Here is a 14,082-nt window from a genome sequence, read left to right on the forward strand (position 1 = left end):
TATTCTTCACATAAAAAGAACAAACAAACATGTTTTCTGACAAAAAGAACTCCTTGTTTGCCATAAAGAAAGAAGATGGTTATGGGTTGAAATACTAACATTTTCCCTACTGCAGCATTTAATAAGCAGGTTTCATCTTATGTTGAGTCAGTAAGCATCCATGGATGGTGTTCTTTTAAATCAGTGACAGAAAAGCACATTTTCCTTTGAACTTGTATGTTAAAGGGGATGCCATGAACTGGAGACCTTTGCTTAGGGAATTCATGAGCTTTGATAGAGTGTTTGGTCTTCTGAGAAGAACGCCAGGTAGAACAGCAGTTAGGAAGCAGGTAACCGTAGCAGTCTCCTTGTCTCATCAGGCATGTGCTGCACTTCTGTACATTTTTTACAAACCTCATCTTTCCTCCAGCTCAGCTGGAGTACAGTTGCTTGGTTTTGAAAAGACTTCCTGCTGCCCCTTGGCATATTACAGTGCGTGCTGGAGGCATAAGGGAGTCCAAAGTGCTCATCCTGCAGTATTATGCTATAGCATATGCTGACCTGTGCTACATGCTGAAACACAGACCTTTGGAGTTAGATTATTGCATGCCTTGCTTACATGATATTTTTTTTTTAATGAAATCAAACATTTATTTTTCTTCTGTCAAATGGAGTGACATACACTAATCCAAAGAAGAACAAATGTGTTGATGTGGACCAGGCTTCCTTTAATTTTATTTCTGGACATCACATTCATTCCTTGTAAAGTTTCTGCTGTCAGGCTTGTTGTTACCCTGCAGCCATAGTAAAGACTCGTCTTCTGGCCTGTTCTGCATACAGAATCAGTGCAGAGCGCATCTGCAAATGACCTGTGGGCAGTAGCAACAGATGCACCCATGTGCATTCAGCTCATTCTCTGTTTTACCCCTTACAACTCACCTAATGCACAGCTCTGAGAAAGCTGTACATCATTTAGCGTACTTACATTTCTAGGAAAAGAAGATAACTATACATAAAATGATTGCCTTATGTTAACTTATGTTTGTCTTCACATAGCCATATATCATACATTAAGATTTTGCACTGTTGTATTCAACGTTTTTGGCTTTCTGGCAATGTTAAAATATAAAAGCATGTACTCTACAAAAAGCAGATGCCATTTTAAAATCCAGCTTTTTCTCCTGGGAAAGCTTCAAAGGAAGCTGTTCTGGCAGAATAGCAGAATATCAGCCAAATACAATTTTACATTTTTCTGGATGAGAAACTGTTCTTTATTGTTAAAAATTGTAGCAACTAGCCTGAGAGCTCATAGACAGTATTTCAGTTCATGAACATATACTCCACAAATGTAGTATTGATAAATAATTCCTTGCTCCATCACAGGTAATGCATATCAGATTACTGCTTTAAACAGCAGATACATATGCTATATCTTTTAAAAAATAACTTTATTTTACCTATAGGATTTTAAGCTGAAACTTGGTGTAGCCATTTTTAGTAAGATATTATTTCTTCATGGTAAGCTGGCCTCTTTAGGAACAAAACGGCAAATTTCAGGGAGCATTGTTGCATTTCTCAGGCACTTTTTAATGGCCTGCAGTGGTGCTGTATCAAGCACTAAGAATATCTCAGTCATGCCTGAAAGGAAAGAGATGTGATTTTATTTTTTTAACTGCAGTTCACAAACTTGTATCTAGAGGTTTAATTTCTGATGGAATATATTTGTCCATTAGGAAACTGAAATGCTGGACTTCTTTTTCCAAGTACTGTAGTCAAGGGTACAGGATTAACCTTAAGGACAGATTGCATTTGCAATTAGTCGTAGTGGTAGATATTTTGTAAATTACTCATACTTTAGAAGCAGAGCAATCATAATAATCTTTTACGACTATTGATACTTCCAAAATAAATATTTTTATTAAAAAAAAATAGTGTGCATTGAGTTGGAAAAAAATTGCAGGTAGCTTTTTCATGTGTTTTATAAGCTAACAACATTTATGCTCTATATCAACCATATGGCTTTCAAGCAATCTGCTAGAGTTTTTTGAGTCTATACTTAGAGCTGTCCATGACTTCCAGTAAATTTGCAAATTCTGACAGCTTTTTAGATGAAAGGTGAGTTTCCTCACTGGAAACAGCAGCAGTGCAGCCTGCAGGATAACCCAGGCATTATGTGAGCTTAGCTCTAAAAAAACGTGCATGCTCGCCAGAGGTACCGTGATGTTGAGAGGAATTTGTTTCCCAGTCTTCTCATAAAACCCACCTAAATTTCCATGTTGCTGTGGCTAACCCAGTCATGTATCTGAGTCAGCTTTTTAATTTCTCCATGCTTCACAGTAATCTGCAGTGTAGTCATGGCCATTTTCCTTATGATGTTTTTCAGTAGATATCTTTGTGTCATTTAATGTCACACAAACAGTTGCTGGGTTTTGTGGTGAAAAACAACTTCCAGTGTTGTTACAGACACTGCTGGTTTCTCAGAAAAAGAGGATCCAACAAACCACATACAGCATGTGACAGAAAAGAAAAAAAATCACCTAATATTTCCCATGTTATTAGCAGAGGAGAAATTGCAGAGTATTGCATCTGCAAAATCCACTTGTGCCAGGCACTGCTTGCATGATGCCATGAGTCCCTTTCCCAGCTAGAGTAAGGCAGCCACTGGCCATTGCTAAAAGCCTTCATGGAGGTATCTTCCAGCAAACATGCTGCATGAAGTAACCTGTGGAGAGCTGCTAGGGCGATGGATTTTTAACCTTCATGGAAGGACCACTGAAGCTGAGAAAAATGCACTCAAAAATGTCTTCCTCTTCTAGTGGGGAAGTGTTTCAGCAAAAAGACCCCCTCCTACATTTCTGTTTTCCAACCTCCCATAAATGTGAGCATCATAAAATGGAATGATTCACTTGATTTATTTCAGTTCATTGTTTGAGATAATTTCTTTGTAATGGTTTCGCCAACAATGCAATAAAAAAATGAGAGATTCAATATTATATCCCTCAGGCAACAATATGTACTTATTGTTTTACTTTCAGAAAACTTTAAAATAGAATACTTCCTGAACTCATTAATAAAATCTACTTTTATCTCTGTATTTAAATCACTCTTCCAAGTCTGCTAAGCTATTGTGGCTAATGTCCCTTTTCTAAAGCTAATGAGGCCAAAATGCCATTTTAAATGCAAAGGCTTTGTCATCTGCTCAGCCTTTCAGTTGACAGGGCTCTCAAAACATGAATTTGTCTTATTTATACATAACTAGGAGTTTGTAATGCTACCAGGAATAATTATGGTTATTCACATCTTATGACTATAAAACATGTAGATTTTACTTCCCATATAGTTTAGTTCCCTCAAGACTGCCTAGTACCATCAAGACAACATCTAACCACCAAACCATATTTCTGATCTCAGCTAAGAACGAGAAACTCAAAAGAACAGCCAGAGCTGTGAGAAAAAAATAGGTGCTCTGTCTGGAGAGTTTTTCCTTTTTCCTTTCCCCATTCTATTCTGCTGTTAGCATCCGTCTGATATTTAGTCCGAGCAAGCTTTATCAAAGACTTCTTTGGCATGTTGCACTCTTGTCCCTCCTGCTAGGAAACTGCTACTTAATCATAAATACACTGTTTGAGCCAAGCATAACAAGAATGTCTGAGAAGTCTGAAATTTCCATTTTGCCTGGTTTATGATAAATTTCATGTTTCTGGGACTTCTCTGGAGATAACATATCCTTCATCAAGTAGGAATCTATTTTTATATACCTGTCTAGATGTGTTTAAAATGTAGGCTTAAAGTGTCATGCTTTCAATTTTTTATAAATAAATATATTAAATATATATATACACCCTATTGTTGTGCTTCTCAGACACATATTAGAGCAACATATTTTTTGTGGCTTGTTTTTCTAAAGAATAATTGTTACCAAAATGTTTGTAAGGAAAGCGCTCTTTCCACAAATGAAACCTTGCTATACTTGCAGCATTCTAGACCCATACTCAATACATGCATGCATCCACAATTCTTCAGGAAGGTACTTCATTACTTAAGCAAGAATACAGTTTCATGACTGAAATTAAACCTATGTTTTTGTAAATTTCTGCTTTGGTCTGTACTATAATGAGATTTTTTGTGGAACATGTGATACTTCCTCCAAATATTATAAAAATGTTAATAAAGTTGAAAGAAAAACACTCTTCCTGAGAACTCAAAGAATTTTGGAACATGTATTTCACTCTTTTCAAGACTTTTGTAGCACACTAAAATGTTGTAAACAGAGTTAAACTCTCCCCAAACACTAGGAAGACATTTCAAGAGACACAAATTTGCAATGTTTTTCCAATCATTCCATTGAGGATATGAAAGGGGGATGTCTGATGCTCCCTAAATTTGTTGGTGCCTGGAACCAATGCAGAGCTTGGCTGCTTCCAGGCTGGCCACTGGCAGGGTATTTGCTGGCAAAGGGCTTGTTCTGGCAGTGGTGTCCTGAAAAGCACACACGCACACAGAATGAGTTAGGACACGAGATGTCTGCAAGGTAAATGGCAGGGCTGTTATCATAAATAAATCACCTTTCATCAGCTCATATACTGATTAAGCGAAGAAAGTAGTGCAACAATGGGAACTTTTCTGTAGCACTGTAGCTTGGTGCAGTTATCGCTGATAATCACTCTTTAATGTCATTTGAAAAAAACCATCTCTTAGCTTGCTCTGGAAACAGACTGCTTTGAAACATTTGCTTCCTTAGAACAGGTCAGAAGCCCGGGGATTGTTCTGTATCTCATCTTTCGTCTTCTCTTACAGGGGCCCTGGGGGTGGTAGACCTTGGCCAAACCCAACCAATGCCAATTCTGTAAGTAAATATTTAAACATACTAAAATCATCTTATATTCAGAGAATTATTTCTCATCAACATACCAGGAAAAAAAAATCCATTCAACAAATAAAAATACTGCATGTTTTTTGTTTTTGACCTCCACTAATCCTAATGCAGAGTAGAAACAGTGAGGAGCATGTCTTAACAGAGAACTCACTGACCTGCAAATATCCAGCTCTATTCATAATCATGCAGCCACACTGCATCTCCACATAAGTTACAGACCTTCCCTAACACAAAGGCTACCCTGGGGGATATTTGAAATACCTTCTATACCTTCTAGCTTCCTTCAGTGCAAGTAGGAAGAGTTAGGACAAAACTGTCTGTCTTGCAAGCTCTACAGAAATGACAACGTGGGAAGATCAGCTTAATGTGTGCTCACATATTTCATATAATAAAAGCACTTGTGCTCCTGTTAACTAGGGAAGGTGGAGTTGTAGACATAACCATTTTAATATGCTTTTTGTAACAAGCAGTGCACTTTATTGAATTTTGTTGGAACAAATAAAAAATGAGGTAGTCTAATAGCAGCTTGAAGGAAGAGTTGGTCGGTAAGGTATCCCATGTGAAAAACGGTACCTGGTATTTCTTCAGAAAATACAAAGGTAAAGTTTCAATTTTCATTCATTGGTCATATATCACTAGTGTAAAAATGTCTCCCTTTTTAGCACTTTGCAGCAGGATAAGGTAGGTCTGATTTAACAGACTAGACTGGTTCTTTCTGTTCTCAATTTTGAATTTTTAATTATATTGAATGACAATTAGGAAAAAAAGAGCTGAAACTCTTTCTCAGTTTTCTTTTGTGTGTACTGAAATAAGATGGTTGTTAGGATATTTTTTAACTGACAGTTGAAATATTCTTGCTCTACAAAATTATTGAGAAGTCTAGTAATAGATACATGTGAAAATGAATTGGCTGATAAGTTATCTACAAACATTTAAGATGCTTATTCTACAAAATAATTTTGCATTTGGTCAATTCAGTTACTTCTTACCCCATCCTTCTATAACAGCTGTGCTCTGTGTTTCTTTAGAGAGAATCATTGAAAAGACTGTTGCATAAAGAATAAAACTGGGTTATTCATAGGCAATTCAATTTCTCCCAATGTCCTTTGTAACAAATACAATAATTGAATTTGACATGAAATTAGAACACTGTTCTTTAAATAAAAAAAAAATAAAAATAAAAGAAGGAAAGAAAAGAAAAAAAAGAAAGAGTAATGCAAAGAAATAAAATCGGTATCGTCTAGGGTGAAAGAAACAAGGTTTGCTTTCCTTTTATGGTCCAGATACTAATCAAGATTAAGTGTATGTGAGAACATACAAATTCAGTCCATGTACAGGATGATACTACAATCCCATTGACTTACATGCACGTATGTGCTCCTTAAGTTTCCACCTTATAAAGCATATTACATTAATAATCTTACAGCTTAGCCTTTCACTCTAGCTTGCAGATCTTTACAGAGCTTATTCTGCCTCCCACAATAATAATAAAATTTTGTAATAGACACAAGGAATGAAATTGGTACTGGAATTTATAATTTGGTATCTTAAGAGTGATGTTTGTTGTTCAAAATGCATGCCTTACTAATTACAAAAGAATAGGAACAGATACCAGACCTCAGCCTGCATACATTTTAATGTATGAATTATGTTATTTATATTGACTTCATTAGAGTGGCTACCAGAGCACAGTATTCTTAAATAGAAATATTGTTAAGTATTTGGTGTTAAATTCAGTTTATGTCTAAATTGCAAATTTTAGACTTAAGCATACTTATAATGACAAGTTGTTGAAAAGAAAAGGGGTTTGTATTTGACGACAATAGTATGTTTCCATCATCTTTAACAATATATTTGAAATAAATTAAACAAATGCACATTAAGCTACAACTGTACATAAATGTAGATTTGGACTCCATCTCACTGCAAAAGAAATTATGGTTTTGTTTCTGTTGATGTTTCAGATACCTTATTCTTCAGCATCTCCTGGAAACTATGTAGTAAGTACACTTGTATGTGTTTGCTTATTAGAATAGATGCTACATTTTATTTAGGCAAAGAAATGGTAGTCCAGATGTTAAGAAGAACCCTTGTGTATTGGTTGAGAACTGAACAGCTGATCTGCACTTAGTATTTTGTCTACCATCTATGGTGCATATGTTGATGTTTATTGCTAGAATCATTATCAGTCTGGTCAAAATTGCCCTGAGTGCTGTTTTATTTCAACATACGTTTATAATAACCAATACAATATATTGTCTTGAATAATAAGTAATGAACAAACAAACAAAAAAAAAAACCAACAGCTTTCTTGGAAACACAGTATTGTGTATGCGTTTCTGTACTTCTCCGGGAAAAAAATCATTTGAAGAATTAGAACAAGCTTTTGTCTCCCCGAGGATATATAAATGGGTCCTAATAGCTAACATTTTAGGTAAATTTTTACTCTTATAATTACCTTCTGGAGACTTGAAAAATCTTTTTTCTCCATGGTCTGTTATGTCTTTATTTCACAGACATTGTCTTAATTTATCACGGATTAGTCGGTCTTTTGGCTTTTTCCTAGTCTATACTTTAGAATGAAATAGTTAAAACTTTGTAAGTGTCCAGCATCGGACAGTCATTCAAAAGACCAAAAAATGCCAATTGTCTCTCTGGAATTCCACAAAAACATTTCACCTAACAACAAAAGACTTTGTTGGAGTATGTACTGCTGTTTTCTGTCCATTTCTCGAGAGATTAGCTTTGTTTATGCTTTTTGTTTACGCTTTTTATTGTTATTGTTATTGTTGAACTTGGAATATTTGTAGTTCTAATGTACTCTTGTAAGTCATAGTGCTTCATATATTTTTGTCACGTTCAGTACTGAAATCAGAGTTTAAGGGGCAGAGAATGTTATCTCCCTTCTGAAGCCATTTGTCATATGTCATTCTTGTTTGCAAGTCTGTTGGATTCCAATCTTTGTTGGCCAGTAAGGCTTCCGTAGACTTCTCTTTGATTTTTCATGTTTTATCATCTGAAGGTTAGACAACTGCTGCGTATTGGCTTAAGTCAACATAAAATGTGAAGCTATTTTATAAGATGGAAATAGCAAGTCTTTCACCATGAGGACAATATAGAAGTGTATTTTTTTTTTAATCTGTTTGTGCTAGTTATAGGTTTCTCTTAATTTCTTCATGAGAAAGATGATCCTGCATAGCAAATGCTGAAGGACGAGTTCAAGGATGAGCTTGTTTTGTTTAGATAAAAGATATTTCTTTTGTATTTTATTTAAACAATTAGCTGCTAAAAAGGTTAAGTTCCTATTAAGTGTCCATAATTCTAGGGTTCATTTGCCACATCTGTAGTGGGAACAATCTAAATCTGCTGATCTACAAACAGGTTCTTCTAATTAAGATCTTCAGAAAGTTCTCTCTGTTGGGAAGAGTGTTTTTGCTAGTTTTGCCCTAGGTATTAGTGATCAGTTACTGTTGCAGATTTTTAATATGGAACATTGGACTTCGTATTCTAGTTTTGGAAAGGTATGAAGTCCTGAAAAATTAGAAAAGGACTTACTATAGAAATTAATTTTAAAGAAGCAAAACTAAGTAAAATGCATGATGTACTATAGGACTCTGTTGGTGTTCTCACATCATGCCAAAGGTTAGCTGGGATAAATTACTTTGACACAAAAGGACATCGCCACATTTCAACGCATAGAGAGAAGGGGAGGAATAAGAGTAAAAAGTTGATTTTGCTTCGTTCACTGACAATGATGAGACCAAAGCTGGAATGTGCAACATTGAATTCATTGAAACATCTAATATGCAACATTGAAGGAAAACTAAAATATTTGCAAAGATGCAAGAAAGAGACACAGAAAAGTCTGAAGTACTGGAAAAAATCCTGAGCCTCTGAGCAGATGTGCTCTGTGAACTCCAGCGGTTCCAATGGGAACGGTTGCTGCCTGATTCTTTGTCCCCACTCTTCTGAAGTTTGCTACTCCTTCAGATCTGCCACTGAAGTTCCTTGGATGAGTGACCCTCTTCATTCAAAACAATGCAAGTTGATGTAATCATTTAAAAAAAAAAAACAGGTCTTTGCTAAATCGGTGTGGTTGGCCCAAAACAGATTAAGGGGCACTCACTCACCTGTGGAGCTCCATGCAGAGCTGAGGCTGCCTCTCACAGAGGGCAGTGTTGGAGCAGTTGAGGTGGGCCAAGTCCTTTGCCAGCGTGAGTGCTTGGACTGTGCATGTCTTGCCTCACACTGAGAGAAGTGGCCTTGCTTCAGAGAGGCCCTCTGAGCTTTAGAAAATGGAACACGTGAGGGCCGGCCAAACAGACAACCAAATAAGCAAGACCAAGGGGAAGGAGCTTTCAAGAGCAAGACCCAGGAGCAAGCATCTAGGGGCTGGTATGGGCTGGAGAGCTCTCAAGGCATCTTTTTAGCAAAGGGGTTCATGTTGTGGAGTGAAGTGGTTTTGGACATTTATTCTGATTATTTTATCAGACAGTTTTTTGAGAAATAGTTTCATTATATACAAATACATTCTCAGGGAGGAAATACTTGGTACAAGTAGGCTTTCTAAGATGGGAAGATATACAAACAATGAGAGTAAACACAAATTTTAAATTAGATGCTAGTAGTAATAGTGAAGATAAGTAACTTTTCTAATAAATGACCAGTTAGTGGTTTCTTTATATCATGCTGAAAAATATATATAAACCTAAAAATATCAAGTTAGGGAGCTTAGTGCACAAGTACATGGACGAAGAGTCACAGACTGTGCTAGCCAGATAGTCAGATAATTGATCCAAAGGTCCCTTCGAATTCTGTAGCTGTTCGAGTCTGTAGCTCTACAAAAGAAACGGGGGATTTTTTTTGCTGATGGCTGAATAAACCTTTCAGACACTTTTGGCAAGCCCAGTTCTAACACTGCTGTTACTGATTCAATTGTAATTCAGAGGGAAAAAGCTTTGTAGCTACTGAAAGTATGAAGTTAAGTTGTGATTATGCCTTGATTTTTGTAAGCTGATCTGTGTATTTTATGGTGAAGCAAGCCATTTTTCTAGCATGCTTTATGAAAAATTCTCAGTGACCTTTCTTAGTTCACAAAAAATGGGAGAGCACAAGATAAAGAACTAGTAGGTGGTGTTACATGTAAGGGCAGAGAGGTGTACATATGTTGACTGACTGCAAGAATGCTGCTGCTTCTGGGTGAAATATTTCTGTTTCATTTACAATTAACTGTGAGTTAATCGCTTACTGGCGAGAAGAGATGCTTACCTTTGAAGTGTTAAGTATTTTGCTTGAACAAATCTGGGGAGGAGTGGTATCAATCAGAAGGCTGCTACATTACAGACTTTGATTTTCTGAAAATAGTGTATGCTAGAGTATTATTGCTGCATGTTTTGTAAGAAATGTTATTTTTAGTAAATCACTATTTACAGTAAACAGTATCTTTTGTTTTAAATCCAAAACTTGTCTGTCTTCTTCCAAAATATCTTAGTGAATTATAACAAATACCAGTAAAATCCTTGTAAGCAGACAGGAATAACCAAACCTTTATCTTCAGTACCGCTGAAAAAAAAAACCTGCTACTGTTTAGAGCAGTATGCCTGCTATTTTAAAATACAACAAAAGGGATAAAATATAATAACAGTCATGTAGCAATGGGAATAATCACCTGTTGTTACCAATCTGTGTATTTTTTAATATGGGAAGGAGGGGGAGTTTGTATTTATTGGCTTACTGATGGTTTTTGGCCTAGACATTTTTATCAAACTGATTTGGTAGTTTTTCATGTTACTTAAAAGTATTAGTGGATCTGCAAACATAGAAAGCAAGAAGTTATGATTCTATTCTTACTAAACTAATAGTTTGCTCTGACATTCAGAGTAAAAATACTGGAGACATTTTTAAAGAACCTTAATAAGCTTGTTTAACAACCAGAGCCATCTGTGTACAGTGTTTATGCATAAACAGATTTGTAACACAGAATGCCTGAAACTAGGAAAATAATACTCCTTTGTGGTTTTTTTTGTTTATTTGTTTTGTTTTGTTTTGTTTTGTTTTTAATCTGTGATTTAGCAGTCTTGGCAAGTCACATGACTGTACCCAAATTTATACAGCCAGCATTATATTGACTTTTTTTTTTCAATCCATTTGTCATTAATTTGAGAAGGAATTGTGCATACAGATGTTATTTTTAAAAACGCAGAATATTATACAAACTGAATTAAATTGTCTGGGACATGGAGACACCAAGTATGCCTCAAAGCAAAACCTTTCTTACGGTGACTAGCCTCTTCTCTTCCCATAAGACACCGCCTCACTTTGTGCTTAGCAAACATCGGCTACCGTTGTGCCAAGTACAACAAAACATAAATGCTGGTTAAAAAACAGTGGTAACAAAAGTCAGTTGAGGTTATTAAATATAATAGTCTCAAGCCCTAGTCCAAATATTTCTTTTGTCTGACTTACAGCATGATGCATACTTACTGACTAATGAATATTCTTGGGTCAGTATACATAAGTCTATGACAGAGCTTGCTGAGCAAATACATTGTCTTAATCTGTTATGAGTTGTTTTGCTAATTTATCAGAAAATGTGTATGTTTTATCAGACTCAGGACATTCATGCCACTTTGTTTTCATTTCTACCGTGTTCGTATTTTCTGTGGTGTTTTTTCCTCTCTTGCTAACTGACATTTTCTATACTCTCTAGGGTCCCCCAGGTGGTGGAGGGCCACCAGGAACACCTATCATGCCTAGTCCAGCAGGTATTGAAATATTCTCAGAAATAATAAAGGAAAATTAGAAAAGATTTTAGGAAGTACATTATTTTTTCAGGCTTTGATTTTCATAATGAATCAGTTAATGAGAAATTATTAGCTTTGTACTTTCTGTATCAGCTTTTTTCCTGCTCTTTCACTGTTTTTCTATCCCTGCTATGTTGCAGACACAAATCATTGTATCCATGCAGTTCAAAACAATTAATTTCTCTGACTTTTGAGTGATCTTCTATTGCATGATTTCAGCAGTAGCAAGGAAAAAAAACAACACAAAAGACACAATCTTTGTTAGTTTTTGCTAATGTTCTTTGGAATGATCCTGCCAGGTTGGAAATCAGCAGATTTCTGAATCTGGTGAAAAACCCACACAGTATCCTGTGGGATAGACCTGACCAAATGTGGTTCTTGGGCGATGTGTGACTCAAAGGCATGGCTACATCCCATGGCTATTTCAGCTGACTGACAGCAGGGTCACGCTGGACAGATTGCCCTCCTCTGTCCTACAGTGAAGGAGTAAGGTCCCAGCGGAGCCACTGTTGTGTCCTAGCAGTGATCTGTTCCCAGAACTTCACTGTCCCATTGTTTCCCCAAGGTAAATGGTTTGTATCTTGCAATTTTGACTACCTGGTCACAAAAGATTGTCCACATTATGACTAAGGTTTGAAGAACCAAAGAGGATGGGAAGACTCTGGACAGCCAGCTAGCTTCTCAAGGCTTAAAGATGGTTAGCTAGATGTATGTATTTCACTACACTGATGTTCTGCAAAGATTCTGATATGAAGAAAGAACTGCAAGATGTGGAAGATGCTGTCCTCCCCCATGGACAATATCAGAAGCCTGCCAAGATGAAACAAATATGTCTTGTGTAACACAGTATTCAGGAGCTACTCAGACTCCTTTTAGCCAAAATCTGTCTTTGCAACTCACTTTCAAGACGGACCTATTCACCTCAGTGAGGTTATAGCATCCTCAGGCCTTATGTCTGACATGTTCTTGCTGTCCTCTGCAGCACAAGAGGATAGGGAATTTTCTTATTTGCTATGAAAACTTCTTGCACCAGTATAATACTTTCATTAACTACAATCCCAGGGCTTTAAAATGCAACCTGAGATAAAGAATAGGGCTTCCTTGTCCATATAATTAGTGAAAAAGATAGTTATTGCAAACTGGTATTTAAAGGTTAGAATTTCTTTTAACATAAAACTTAAAGACAGCCTGCGCATTTGAATATAGTCAGCCCTGCAGTTATAGCACCTGTTAGGCTGTCCAAGTTCATTTCACATAAAGCTTCTGTTGAGGAATTGCCCCTATTTTCAATTAAGGAAACTCCAAGATGTTTTAAGACTCTATTTTCCAAAATATGGAAACACTTGGGAACTGGCTACCTGAGAATTTTGAAAATGTACTGACTTGCCTCTGAGAAAAAACAGTTCCGAGTGTTCCCGTGGCCCAGCCACCCCGTATGTATTTCTACATGAGGCAGCACAACATGGGGAGAGGCAGGAATGTATGCTTCAGAAGGATCTGGTGGTTGAAGAACTTGTTGTCTACCTCATCGAACATTAAAATAATTTGTTATGTGCTAAAGGTACTTTGATAACTTTAGGTTAAAAGCTTGAGTTTCCCCTCTTTTTCAAACAGTATATTTAATGTCGTAGTGATACATAGTGGGCTGTATGTAATGGAATTACTTACTCACAAAGGTTGATTAATACCTAAAAAGCTGCATCAGAAAGGTTAAAGAATAGACAAAAGACTTGATTTTAACTTCACATGTACAAACATATTCTTGCATGAGGTCAGGCCACGTTCCCAGTTCCAACACATTTCAGTCAGATACAGGCTTTCTCGCTTCCACTACTTCAGACTCAAAAGCCCACCATCGCCTTGTCTTGGAAAAAGATTTACAGCTCAGAATTGACTTTTGTGTGTGCTTGAGTTCAAAACTCTGGTTCAAAGAGATGGAATGGTCTTTTGGAGGAACTAGGTACAGAGTACTTAGTTATTCTTTATTCTTTTTGCACATATGGTGGACGTACTGATTTTCCAGAATTACCAATATATTTTTAAGTTATGCTGTCAGCTTAGGGATGTATTTAAACTTTTCTTAGGTCATTCTCCTCTCAGTAAGCTTTTTCATTACATGGCCCATCTCTTGTCAAGTTCACTCCAGAAAGGTTTTTGCTACTTTGTCTACTATCTGCTGTGTTTTTCCCTTCTCTTTTTTAGAAATATTGATGAAGGGTTTTAGGATTGTATGTGTTAGCAGATAAGTTGGAGATGAGAATAAATAATTTGTATCTACTAGTTGTTCTCAGTTACTGGTTTCTTAATTTCAGCCAGACAACTTCTGTATGTCTTGTTCACTACATCTTGCTTTTCACTCTGGAGGTGCTGCTCCTGAAAGCTCATGTACACTGACTGGAGGGCAAGGACTGAGAGGCAATATAG

General features: G+C 36.5%; 1 protein-coding gene across 8 annotated transcripts in view; it reads left to right on the top strand.

The window, feature by feature from the left end:
- The window catches only part of SSBP2 (single stranded DNA binding protein 2), a 194,320-nt gene that overhangs the window by 152,700 nt on the left and 27,538 nt on the right, over window positions 1–14,082 (top strand). For all 8 annotated transcript variants that reach the window (XM_083817198.1, XM_083817196.1, XM_083817194.1 and 5 more), the window contains 3 exons: window positions 4,777–4,825; window positions 6,820–6,855; window positions 11,565–11,619. In XM_083817198.1, the coding sequence (XP_083673324.1) occupies window positions 4,777–4,825; window positions 6,820–6,855; window positions 11,565–11,619 (140 nt within the window). The remainder of the gene's footprint in view (window positions 1–4,776; window positions 4,826–6,819; window positions 6,856–11,564; window positions 11,620–14,082) is intronic.

The sequence above is a fragment of the Anser anser genome (assembly GCF_964211835.1).
Source record: "Anser anser genome assembly, chromosome: Z".
NCBI classification, from domain to species: Eukaryota; Metazoa; Chordata; class Aves; order Anseriformes; family Anatidae; genus Anser; species Anser anser.